This window comes from Rosa chinensis, chromosome 2, assembly GCF_002994745.2.
Source record: "Rosa chinensis cultivar Old Blush chromosome 2, RchiOBHm-V2, whole genome shotgun sequence".
Lineage (NCBI taxonomy): Eukaryota > Viridiplantae > Streptophyta > Magnoliopsida > Rosales > Rosaceae > Rosa > Rosa chinensis.
In genome coordinates, this window is record NC_037089.1 from 18,928,125 (window position 1) to 18,941,641 (window position 13,517).

At 40.3% G+C, this 13,517-nt stretch overlaps 2 protein-coding genes across 2 annotated transcripts; one reads left to right on the forward strand and one right to left on the reverse strand.

The window, feature by feature from the left end:
- Positions 1-205: 205 nt before the first annotated feature.
- Positions 206-3,559, forward strand: LOC112186882 (formamidase-like). Its single transcript, XM_024325434.2, is given in 8 exon segments — positions 206-514; positions 517-575; positions 1,446-1,683; positions 1,805-1,995; positions 2,159-2,394; positions 2,565-2,808; positions 2,897-3,004; positions 3,230-3,559. Coding segments are annotated over 8 exon segments (1,470 nt in total). The 5' UTR covers positions 206-243; the 3' UTR covers positions 3,353-3,559.
- A 169-nt stretch (positions 3,560-3,728) lies between these two features.
- LOC112186883 (queuosine salvage protein) lies at positions 3,729-7,644 on the reverse strand. The gene is made up of 7 exons (XM_024325435.2): positions 7,114-7,644; positions 6,871-7,011; positions 5,582-5,680; positions 5,178-5,254; positions 4,914-5,022; positions 4,485-4,813; positions 3,729-4,177 (listed from the first exon to the last, which is right to left on the reverse strand). The coding sequence occupies exons 1-7, from the start codon at positions 7,181-7,183 to the stop codon at positions 4,085-4,087; spliced, it is 918 nt and encodes a 305-aa protein (XP_024181203.1). The 5' UTR covers positions 7,184-7,644; the 3' UTR covers positions 3,729-4,084.
- Between the last annotated feature and the right edge of the window lie 5,873 nt (positions 7,645-13,517).

Here is a 13,517-nt window from a genome sequence, read left to right on the forward strand (position 1 = left end):
AGAATTTCAATATTTTTAGATGTTAGATACTTGGATTAGAGTCTAAGATGGTGAACGAATTTAATGAAGATAAAGTTTCCTAAGTACAGGCACAGTTCCTAATCGAGTGGCTAAATTTTCTCCGAAACCTCGGCAAAAAACTTTATTCCCAGCAAAAGAAATCGTGACAAAATTTCAATCACTGCACAAAGGTCCACCACGCACTTCAAGTGAAACTAAAAAGATGAGTAAGTGGCACCTATCATGGCTGTCAAACTTCAATCCTATGATGAAAGCAGCATATCATCACTTCAACCACAACAAGGAATCTTCAATCCATCATCTTACCATTGCTCATCTTCAACAAGACCAAAAATGGCTTCTTCTTATGGAGCAAGACTGGTTGTGCCGATAGATGTGAAAAAGAAGCCACGGGAGCAGAAGCTTCCACTTCACAACCGGTGGCACCCGGATATACCACCTGTGGCAGAAGCTACGGTGGGAGAGGTTTTTCGAGTTGAAATGGTTGATTTCAGCGGGGAGGTATCACAAAGGAATACACTGCCGAGGACATCAAGAATGCCAATCCTTCAATTGTGAGTTCCCCATTTCTTTTGGTGTGTTCTGCATGTTTTGTAGTTCTACCGAGCAGCTGCAACTTCAATTCTCTAGGAAGCATCACTACTAGGTAGTACAGCAGTAGTCCACAATATATTCTCCAAGTTTTTCATCCAAGCACCAAGAGTTAGACCTTAAGTTATTTAATATATGAGAAAGAAAATGAACAAGGCAATTTGATCAATCTCCATACAAACATCGAAACATTTATTATCAATCTGCAAACTTCTAATGCTTGATCAATCAATTAAGCGAACTTTGTTATGTTGTATTTGTCTTTTATTCAAAGGTCGTTTGGGACCCTTGGAAAAATTCGTCACCCTATCCCAGTTTGTCATCTAACACTTGTATGGACATCAACAACGCCATTCCTATTCCTCAATAGATGCCGGTCATAAGTATAAACCATACATCCCTATGCTTCCTGATTCTCACCCTAATTCATCCATGGCTCCTCGGACTCCAAGATTAGCAGTTCCTATTGACTTAAGCAGCAAACCATGGCAGCAAAAGCTACCTCTTCACAACCGTTGGCACCCAGACATACCCCCGGTGGCTGAAGTCAAAACCGGTGAGTTATTTAGAATAGAGATGGTAGACTGGACTGGAGGTGCTATTAATGATGATGACTCTGCAGTAGACATAAAAACCATAGACCTCTCAACTGTAAGTATATGGTTCTATCCTATTTAACAAAGTTAATGCTAACCTTAAATTTTAAAACCAATGAAAAAAATCGTCCTGATCACAAGATACTATGTTATGTATAATCTTCTATTAGTAAGAACAAGAACATTGTATGGTTATTATACGATGTCAGCTGTCAACAATATTTGAAACTGCTCCAGGTTCATTATCTCAGCGGACCGATTAGGATTTCAGACAAGGATGGAATTCCAGCACAGCCAGGTGATCTTCTGGTAGTTGAGATATGCAACTTGGGTCCTCTTCCAGGAGATGAATGGGGTTTCACAGCAACATTCGACAGAGAAAATGGAGGGGGATTTCTGACTGACCATTTTCCTTGTGCAACCAAGGCTATTTGGTATTTTGAAGGGATATATGCCTACTCTCCTCAAATACCAGGTAAATTTGATCTCACCCTATTTCCTTTTCCTACTCTCTACCCCAGTGTTTCGCTAAGCCTATAAGACAGACACATACTGCTATAACTTTTGCTATTTACATACTTATATGTGCACCGTAGGAGTGAGATTCCCAGGGTTAACACACCCTGGAATAGTTGGAACAGCACCATCAACGGAACTCTTGAACATATGGAATAAGAGGGAGAGAGAACTTGAGGAAAATGGAGTCAAGTCTCTGAAACTATGTGAGGTTGTGCACCAACGGCCCTTGGCTAGCCTACCATCAACAAAAGGTTGCGTCCTTGGAGGGGTATGTTACTTTGAAAACTTGTAGGGAGGCAAACTAACAATGAAAAACCTCCCACAAGACCAAATTCCTATAGGAGAATTGCGAGCTACATGAAAGCTATAGTATTCTGCAGCCTAAATTCAAGTTATACTAACGCGTTGTTGTTATGCTACATCCTACATAGATCAAAGAGGGCACTCCCGAATGGGAAAAGATAGCAGTGGAGGCCGCAAGAACAATTCCAGGAAGAGAAAATGGTGGCAATTGTGACATCAAGAATCTTAGTAGAGGTTCAAAGGTATACCTTCCGGTATTCATTGAAGGAGCAAATCTTAGCACTGGTGACATGCACTTTTCACAGGGAGATGGTGAAATCGCATTCTGTGGTGCGATTGAGATGAGTGGTTTCCTGGAGCTCAAGTAAATTTCACCACTCATCTTAGCCTTTATTGTAGCTAGCTTTCAACATTCACATCTAATTTGAAACACATACCAAGCCATTTATATATGTTTAGGTGTAAATTTCTATATGAATATCTTAACACTCAAATGCAGCTTTCCCCTTATAAAATTTCATTTCTTGTTATTAGGTGTGAAATTATAAGGGATGGAATGAAAGAATACCTAACACCGATGGGGCCAACCCCTCTTCATGTGAATCCAATCTTTGAAATAGGTCCCGTCGAGCCAAGATTCTCGGAATGGTTGGTATTTGAGGGCATTAGTGTTGATGAGAGTGGGAAGCAGCACTACCTAGATGCAACTGTTGCTTACAAGCGTGCAGTACTGAATGCCATCGACTACCTCTCAAAATTTGGATACTCAAAAGAACAGGTTTTTTTTTCTTTCTCCATATGTCAATAACCATGTTTGTAGTCTTCTTCGTTGCTGATCTAGGATCTGCCTACCATGTAACAATCAGAGCTACCTTCTGCTGTCATGCTGTCCATGCGAGGGAAGAATTTCTGGAATAGTCGACGCTCCCAATGCTGTTGCAACCCTAGCAATCCCAACAGCTATCTTTGACCAGGTATCTATTTCTGGCCAAGATTCCAACAAAAACATACTATTACTTTGATCAATTAAGCTATCTATAGACGCTAAATTCTGATTGATCAAACAACTTTTCTATGAATAAATATATACCATGTTAAATAAACTAAGCTCATTAATCCAGTAAACAGTAACTGTTGTCATAAATTATTGATATGCGTACCTCATTTTCTCTGAAAATGAAAATCTTGCATGTTCACAGGATATTCGACCAAAAACGAACAAGGTCCCGGTTGGTCCCCGGATAGTGAGGACACCAGATGTCCTAAAATGTACTTACGATGGAAATTTGCCAACGACAAGGAACCCTAGCTCAGCAACATAAGTGTTGTCAAAGGTCCTCAGAGAAATAAAGCAAACATTTGAGCCCATATCGATTATGTCTACTAAGACATGCATGTATGAATTCAGATTGTCAATCATAAAGCTACCAACACAAGTAAACCTCTATATCTGATAGCTGGCCAAACAAGACATAATTCTCATATATTGCGGATCTAATACTTAACAGCTACCTTGTATGAAAATATAATAATCCATCCTCATTTCTTTTGCTTATTTTTTAACAGATACCCAAATTGTTAACATAGAAGTGATAGAACTAATGTTCAAGGGGCAGATTTCAGACACTTTAATTTTAAATATAGATAATACTTTCCACATGTAGATTTTACTGATTATAAATCAAGTGGAGATACATACACTATTAACACCAAATTTCATTGCCTTATAAAACACCAATAAAGTCATGTTCCAAATGAACACCAGCTCTCACCAAAGCAATTCTACGATAACATGAAATGAGATAATAAACTGCCGACACATTTCCAAAGCCATTAAAATTTATATGTTTGCTAAAACATATAAAAAGTGACACAGATGGAAGAAAGAGTAGTCAGCTAGGAACTACATTGGACTCTGCAAAATTTGAGAAGCCGCAACCTTTCTGAAAATGAAAGCAGGATGCCAGAAATTGTTTATCTTTCTCCTCCAAACACTAACTGAAACTTCAAAGCCAAAAGTTATCCAACTTCCTAGGTATATGGTGCAGTCACACTCAATAATAAATAGAGAGCGTTCGGTGGTGTTGCAGAGCAGGACATTGGATGCCAAAAGACCACAGCCAAAGGTCTAACTCAATACTCAGAACCTGAAAAAGAAATCCTACAGTGAGAAAGGGATTGGCTAAAGAGGGTACAGAAAGGATAATCACAATCAACAGATTGGAAATGAGACATGTTTAACCAGTTTCAAATGCAGAGGAACAAAAAGTCACTTGTTGGGATCAGACACGATGTGCGCAAGACACTGACTGATAAAATAACTTATTTGAATTTTTAGAAAACAAATCTAGTCCTGAGAATATTCTAAAAATTCGTGAAGAAAATGATTACAGACCGAGCACAACAGTAAACAAGCTAAATGGAACTGAACCAGGTAATAGTAGTTAACCATACCTTCCTCCCTAATTTTATACTGATCAGGTCCTTCATTTTCTCCACGGCATATATGGAGCAAGCTCGTAGTTCAACTTCCTCCTCACTGCCTGGATCTATTTCACTTTTCTTCTCGATCATGCTGGCAAGGGTTTCACTATATTTGAGCACACCAAGCTGCCGAAGCACAGCTGGAACAATATAGTCAGCCATAATAGTGATTGACCCAATGTCATAAAATTCTCCATATCCTTTGCCACCATATGCACCCCATAAATCTGCAGCAAGTATCTGAGCTCTTTTATACAAGAATACTTGGTGGCCTTTGTATACCGAGTGGTCTCGAAAGCCTGGAAAAGTTGATTTTTGGTAGTCAATGTACCTGTTTCCTGGAGAATAAACCCTGCAAACTATAAAGCAATAAAAAAGGATCAACCCTAAATACGATACCAGGAAAGTGACGAGTAACCATAGCTACAAGCTTAACAGCTGATTTTCCACAGGACTCCACAAGATTGGACGCTTTCCCATCAAAGCTTCTCTCAAGCTCGAATCCAACCTAGAGCACAGAAGTTAACAATATAATGGCTATAATTTGCTGCACGTCATTAGTTTCAGTCTCAAGTAATAAAGAAATCAAAAGTCAAGTCTTTAAAAAAATGAGAGAAGATGAAAGAACTAAAACTTCAGTAAATGTTAAAAGGTAAGTTTCACCTCATGTAACAAGCGAACTCTCTCATCCTCCAAAGGTAGTGGCCTAGGCCATTTTAACAGCTCCCTTAGTTCAGGACCTTGTAACACAAACCATTTTGATTAAATTAACATTCAGTAAAAGAGCACAGCCTAAGTAATAATGCAGGACATATAAAGTGCTAAACGTGTACAGAAAGCTCAGATTTGAACCATGGGCTAAAATTTCTGTAGGGAGTCCAAAGTCTACCCAATATTTGAACTCTGTCTCCTCTTATTATCAGTATTTTTCTTCTCTATATCTAATCTACCCATTCAGACAAGAAAAGTAAACTTGAGACATATCCCGATGGGTGTGCACGTGATACTGCACATTTGTAATAACATCTCTATAGACATGGAGATATGTGTTAAAAAAGGATCACTACCAGTGTACTTCTGCAGACGATCAGCATCAAATGCAGATTTGTCATTCAGTAGAGCTTCCTTTAGACCTGCTGCCAAATTGTCGTAATTTAAGTCCTCATCTGTTAAAAACAAAAAAAGTTAGATAAAGCAAAAAACAATCAGCACAGTGAACTTAGTGGATCAAACTACAGAAATTTGCAAGAAAGATACACCATAAAATGCGTCAACGACTTTCACTTAAGATTAGGATGAGACATCTCTTTAGAAAAAGTAGAAAAACCTCGCACTACTGAAAGTTGCTGATAGCTGAAGCAAGTATATGCTAGTTTCCTAATTTATCCCCTTTTCCTCTCAGTCAGTAGAGCCTCCTAGCATACTGGGGGAAGAAGTGTGTGTAGAGCCTTCCCAAACTGAGCATATACAATGCTATATTCTCTTAATGCTCTATGAAAAGACATGCACCTTGAATATATTCTTTTATGCCTTGAATGAAAATCACCTTTCGCACCACATATTGGTGATTGGATATATCATGCCTCTCTTATAATTTGCTTTCCTAGCCTTCAAGATCCAATTCTTTGTTTTACATTCCTAATTTCCCTTTCATAAAGCAAACGACTTTACTTTCAGTTCAGTTGATAAACACAAGTCAAATGTAAGCTTAGGTCTATGAAATTGGAGCTTCTAGTCTGCTGGTAGTGATATAAAAAAAATTCTAATCAGCTTTAACTCTATGAACTAAGTTAACTATTATAGGTTCCACGAGTAACTGTATGAAACTTCACTGCAACAACAAAACAACATACATACATTGATATATTACTTTGATACAAAAGAATTCAAATCCTTGTACTAATATTGGCAGCACGTCAAAAGTAAAGTTCCATATGAACAAAAAGAAAAACACAACCAAAGCATACATAATTTGGAACACAATGATCATATAGCGGTAGCTGGTGCTTAAAGGGAATTTAAAAACCGGGAAGCAAAAGGTACTAAACGATAACAGGTCACACAATGGAGTAAAAACAGAAACAGAGCCTTTTTGTTGTGTAATGTAATAAAGTCCCTCTGTTTCCCAAACATCTCTATTGCCCTCTTCCTCTCACTCATCCTCAATCAGTGTGAAAACCTTCATAATTGCCCAAATGGAGTCCACCATTGACCTCTTGTACTCCATTATTCAGGAAATAATGATACTTTACACTAGCAAAACCATACTCCACAACCAATAATCCCTACTACTGGCATCCATAAATAGAGCTCAAAATAATGAAAGATTGAGAATTTATCAAATAACTCCAAGTACCTGGCCAAAAGCAGAAATTCAAAGCATCCAACACAAAGAGGTACTGAACCGTGAGCGGCCCATTGTCAAAATAGTGAATCCCTTCGAAATCCCAGTTCACCTTCGGAATTTCGTCTATAGTCTCCGCCACTTTCTCAATCCCTTCCCATATCAAAAACTCAAAATCAACAACATTAGAAAACAACACAGCCCTTCAACCCCTATTTCAAACACCAAACACGACATTGGCTCTGAGAAACGTACCTGAGGAGTCGACGACGACGTGAGAAGAGTGGTTGGCGACCCAAGCAGAGGTACCCCTAACATCGTCCATGGCTGCGAAATTGAAAAGGACTGTGACAACTGTGTGTTTGAACCCTAACGCCAAGTTATATAAACAGTGGTGGCTGTGTGGACGAGTGTGCAGGAATTTTTTTTTTTTTTTTAGGCTTTCTAAGTTACCTTCCCGCTTTTGTTGGTTTCTTGGCAGGAAAGATAGAAATGGCAACTTCTTGGTGTTTCCATATAAGAAGTCTGACCCGTCTAGTTTCTGAACCTCAAGTTTTCCATCTGTTGCAAAGAGCTGAGGTCACGTGGGAAGACACAACTGTACTACTACAAGTAGCGAGGTCATGAAAACTTGCAGAAGCCTTTTCTTTATGCACCTTTTTGTTGCCACCAACTCTGGTCAAGACATGTAACTGATTCTGTAAACAGGGTTTTGCATGCTCCAATGGTAGGGTTGTTGTCGTTGATCGTAGTCGGTCACGGTTTCTTTCTATATGAGAGATGGCTTAATGCACACATTCATGATTCATCGTATTTTCCGGAAAAAAAATAAAAAAATAAAAAGATTTTTTTTCGTAAATGCCTCTTTGTGATATAGTAACGAAACAAGAAACATGTGATATCTTTGTTTTGGTCATTGAACTCACTCATTGTTCTTAAAGCGTGTAGTCAATCTTATTTAGAATTTTTTAGAGGATTGTTATGTAGCTGAATGTCTCATTATGGATGAATAGGTACATTTGGCTCATAACATGTATAGTTAATGATTATTATAAATTGCCTCTAAAGTTTTGGAGTTCAAGTTCGGTGTCTCTTTGATGTATAACTTTTTAAAAATAGTGGGGTAGTTTAAGATTATTTTTATAAATATATATATAACTTTTTGAGAAAATCATTAGGTGTCATTTAATTCACGGATTTGAGACTTGAGAACGAGAGAATGCTACATATTCATGTTTGGTAAGGATAAGGAAGGGAAGATGGTTCCACCTGCAACGAAAAATAGGTAGAAAATTGAGTGCCTCTATTTGCTTAACAAGTGGTTTTTCTTTCAATTTTCAACAATAATCATTAATCACACATTCAACTTTAAATACACCATTTTAGAAACATATCATACTTTAAATACACCATTTTAGAAAAATATCATAAATGTTTTAGGGAATCAGAAATTGAGAGATAATCGCTGTGTATTCTCATTGATAATAGGGGTCTCTTTATATAGAGGATTACAATGCATAGAATCTCAATCATACAAGGAAAGTAATTCTACATTGATTAGGATTCTAGATCCTTCTAATTAAATCATATTATCACTAGGTCAAGTAACCTAGAGTTTGGACCAAACACAAATAGAGATATCCTTAAACACTCCCCCTTGTGTTGTCCAAACGCGGTGCTTCTCTCGTTGCCTCGTTAAAAACCTTGCCGAGTAACAAAAACCCAGTGGGACAAAAATAACCTCGGTCGAAGGGGAAAAAGAGCACAACACACCCTTCACGATTCGAGACGAACATGTAGACATCTCCCCCTGATGTCTACACCTCCCCCTAATGATAACAATCATGGGAGTTCAGATAATTTCCGCAAGTCAATTCTTGCCACATGTTTCTCGAACGTGGATTTGGGCAATGACTTAGTAAACAAGTCTGCCTCACTGTCCTCAGATCGAACCTAATTCACTTTGATCTCGAGGAGAGCCTGTTGTCGCTGATTAAGCTTGGTTTTGTCGCTTTTGATGTAGCCTTGCCTCATTTGTTCAAAACAAGCAGCATTATCCTAAATGCTCGTAGGCTCATCTGTGGTAGACTTCAAAACACAATTGCTTCGAACAGGCGTAATGATGGATCCAATCCATATACATTCACAAACCACTTCATGAAGAGCAATGATCTCTACATTGTTCGAAGATATAACGACTAGGGTCTATCTTGTAGACCTCCAAGATGTCACGGTCTTTTCCCATAGTGAACACTTAACCGGATTGGGAATGACCTTTGTGTGGGTCAGAGAGATACCCAACATCTGCAAAACCTTCCAAAACACATGTCGTTTTGGGATGGGGATAGTGGACGCAGGCCAGTGTTGGCGGCGTACCTGGTGTGTGATGGGTCCGAATCCATCATCTCTTTGTAGGGATAAAACATGCCCATATCAATCGCACATCTCAAATATCGAAAGATATCTTTTACACCAATCCAATGGCGTCGCGTTGGCGCAGAGCTATGTCTAGCTAACAAGTTCACAACATATGAGATGTCTGGTCTTGTGCATTGGGATAAGTACAATAATGCGCCTATTGTACTAAGTAAGGCACTCCTGCCTCTAGCACATCTTCGTCATCATCCTTTCGACGAAGAGGATCATTTTCAGGATCAAGACTATGGACGATCATGGGGGTGCTTGAAGGTTTGACCTTGTCAAAATGCCTAAGCATTTATCGACACGATGCTCAAGTTCTAAACCGAGACATAATCGTGTTCTCCCAAAATCCTTCATCTCAAACTATGGATTTCAAGTGTTCAGCGGTTTCCCTTAACTCTTTAAAGGCTTCTAATGAAGATCATGTCCAACATGAACCGCGATAGAATCCAAAACTTGTTATAGAAACACGTGGGCATATCCCTTCCTAATCAAGTAGTCACTTTAGTGAGCGTTTCAACCTTATTGTAAACGCGCTCCGTGGTCTAGAACCTCTTGACTTGGGTAAATGAAGTTCACCATGAACCTTCATGTATATTCCGTATCTAGATCCCTATAGAGATACGTAGTGACCACATTTGTAAGCTGCATGTTCAGTTATTAGGAAACTACCAAACTGAAAAGGTAGTGGAGTGTAATGAGATCCATTACGAGAGAATATGTCTCATCGTAGTCGATTCCAGGGCGTTTTGTGAGAAGCCTTGCGCCATAAGGCGAGATTACCATATCTTTTTCTCACTACGCTTTCTAACGAAGACCCATTAGTCAACAGGTTCTATGTTAGGAGGTGTTGGCATCTCTAGCTCGAAAACCTTCCTCTTCGTTAGAGAATCCATCTTAACCTGGATCGCATCTTTCCATTTAGGCCAAAACTCTCTACGTTGGCATTCATTCATCAACGGAGCGTGGTTCGATATCATCTGACTCAACGAACTCATGCGCAACGAAATACGCAACTACATCATCAATTATGATGGAGTTTCTATCCCACGTCTCATGTACACTAGTGTAAGTTTCATAGAGCTCTATATTCTCAGGAATAGGTTCTGAAGTTGAGGTGTCCCCCAATGATAACCATAACCTGGAAGATTCTCATGAGGCGGATTTTGAGTGTCGATGATTCAAGGATTGGTTTGTGCCAATGTATCCTTCGAACCCACGGGCCTCCCACGCATCCTAGCTGGGGCCATGGCCTGTAACGCCAGAGTGTCACTCTCTTTGGCATTGGCGCTATGTCTACCTCCATGTAGGGTGGCGCTACGTCCTCTTGTAGGGACGTCCTTCCTTGCAGGCGTGTTTGCAGCATATTTGTGTGATCTCGTCACTTTAATAGGGATCAAGATGAGACATAGTGGGGACAGACCACGACAATTCCTGTCATTCCTGTTGAACATCTGTGTTCTTATCTCCCCCGAACGACGGGAAGACTGTCTCATCAAAGTGACAACCCGCAAATCTAGCGGTAAAGAGATCGCCTTGCAAGGGCATTCAGTGGCGGACGATTGTTGGAGTCTCAAATCCAACGTAGTTGCCCATTCGTCTGTAAGGATCCATCATAGAGCGCTGTGGCGGCGCAATTGGCACAAAAATGGCTCACTCAAATGTGCGTAAGTACAAAAGACGTGTACCCAGTCACTAGCTGTAACGCAGAGGTACATTGAGTGGCGGTAGGTCGTAGACGAATTAGCATAGCTGCATGCGATATCTCATCACCCCAAGCAGATGTAAGAAGATTGGTGCGCATTACCAATGTTCGGACTACCATCGTAGTCGTTTCCGCGAGACCAATTGGGTGTGTACATGGGAATGTGATGTCCAACATCAAGCCCATTGCAATATCCATCGAAAGTCTTTCGATGTAAACTCTCTAGCATAGTCAAATCCAAGTGACTGAATATGATGATTTGGGGAGTGAGCCTGTTGTTATATGATATGTGCTAGGAGTGTAGCGTAAGCAGCATTTATAGGTGGACAATGGCACAACACGTGACCAGCGTGTTTGCGTGTCAACCAATCGTCATGAAATATTTAAGTGTCCGCAAGTTGGTTGAATCAATCCACAAAATCCCTATGGATTCTTTGTAAGAACAGAATGAGTAATGGTATATCCTTTGCATAGGACGGTCTCAATCCTAATTTCCCTAAGGAACGAGCTTAGTAAAATGAGCGAGAGGCCTTAGAAGCAACCATTGAGTATTTTGGTTAGGCCTGAGCGTTCGAAACGCTATGTGAAGCAAGTTGGTGATTACAATATCACCTGGGGCGTCATCACCATGATGGACGCCATCCATGGCGTCATGGATAGGGACTGCGCCAGCCCTAGGCTAGTGGTGGACGGAGGCAGTGCCCTAGGCAGCTGTGTCAGTCACACTTAGTCTAGAAATCAACTTTTGATTCATGCTTCGTTTTGCTCGAAAGAAATGATGTCCATGTGAAGTCTTTTGTAGACGGATCATCATATCATGACTAGGATGATCTATCCTGTCGTGACAAAGCCAATATGTGTATAAATCCAAGAGATCTTCTCTCATAACTTTAATGGATTAATAGCTCGAATAGTGACATAGAATCCACTAGAGAGACACATAAACTTCTCTAAGATGCGTCTTTGTTCGCAATCATTAGAGGTGATGCAAAGGAACTCATTTCCGTTCTCTACATGCATTTTCGCATGGAATTCGTTGGCTGAAGAGCGTAGAGAGTTTCTGTGACAACTGTAATCAAGGTGCCATTTGGCAAGTGGAACTTGGGCTATTCCATGTCCTTGAATTAATATTGATGGCCCAGTCATCGTAGTCACAAAGTAATATGCTCAGAATCAAAATTGAGTCATAATGAAAAGAACTCGAAATTTTATTCATAAGCCAACGAAGTACATCATTGTTTCTATGATCAAAGAAAATCTAATCCAATAAAAAGTAATATGGCAATCGCCTACATCTCTTGGAAAATAAAAAGACTTAATCAAAATCGCCAGTTTCTGGGTCTTGATCCTTGTAGTCTTCCACCCTTAGATCTAGATCGCCATCTTGATCTTCTTGTGCCATGTAATTTGCTTCCCTTGCTTCACGATACGTCTTGTATGCGTTTGCAACATTCTGGGGTGCGGTACATGTTTTGGCCCAATGTTCAGTTGATCCACATCGAAAACAAACATCATTATGGTCAGGCTCCCTTGATCGAGGCGCCATTGGGGCACGATTTGGACGACCTATGCTCTTGGTAGAGTTACCACCATGGTCGGAGGCTCCGCCTCTCTCCCTCTTCACACGTTGACCTCCACGGTTCCGTGCACGCATTTATCAGCGATTTCCTTCCTCTTTAGGGCGAATATATGGACCAGAATGTCCAGAATTGTCCCTACACTTAGGGTTTCGCTCCTTGCGTCCTCCATTGGGGGCACGACTATAGTTAGACTCTAGAATAGACTTAGTTCCCACGGGTCTAGCATTATAGTTCTTTATAAGAATATTGTCGTGCTTTTCAGCTACGTTTATGGCTCCAATGAGCTCATGAAACCTTGTGATACGTCCTTCATTTACATCAATCCGATAATTCTTTGAAATCATCAGTGCAGAGACGGGGAAGGTAGAGAGAGTCTTCTCGATCAACATCGTATCATTTATGGCTTGGCCACAAAACTCCATCAGAGACTTGATACGAAGGGCTTCCGAGTTATAATCAAGCACAGACTTGAAATCACAAAAGTGGAGGCTATGCCATCGCACTTCTAAATCAGGAAGCAGGGAGTCACGAACGTTGCCAAATCCCTGCTCAAATTCTACCCATAGCTTTCTTGGGTCTTCCTCATTGAGGTACTCATTTTGGAGCGCGTCATTCATGTGCATTGTCATGAGAATTATGGTTTTAGCTTGTTTTGCTTCGAAAGTAGTAGCTTGATCAATGGAGACCACGTTCTGACTAGGCTCTTGGATGGCTCCCAGAAGTCCATCAGCCTTAAGATGTTGGCGCACATCTCGGACCCACCTATGGTATCCTGCGCCAGTTGTCTCTAGTGGAACGAAGTTCAACTTGTTCAGGTTACTCATCCTGAAAAACAACACAAGATTAGGGTTAGTTTCGGAGCTGTCAGAAAAGTCGCCGGAAAGTGACCAGAAAAGTTGCCGGAATGTTGACCGGGGTGCTGACGTGGCAGTGCGGCGCTGACGTGGCATATC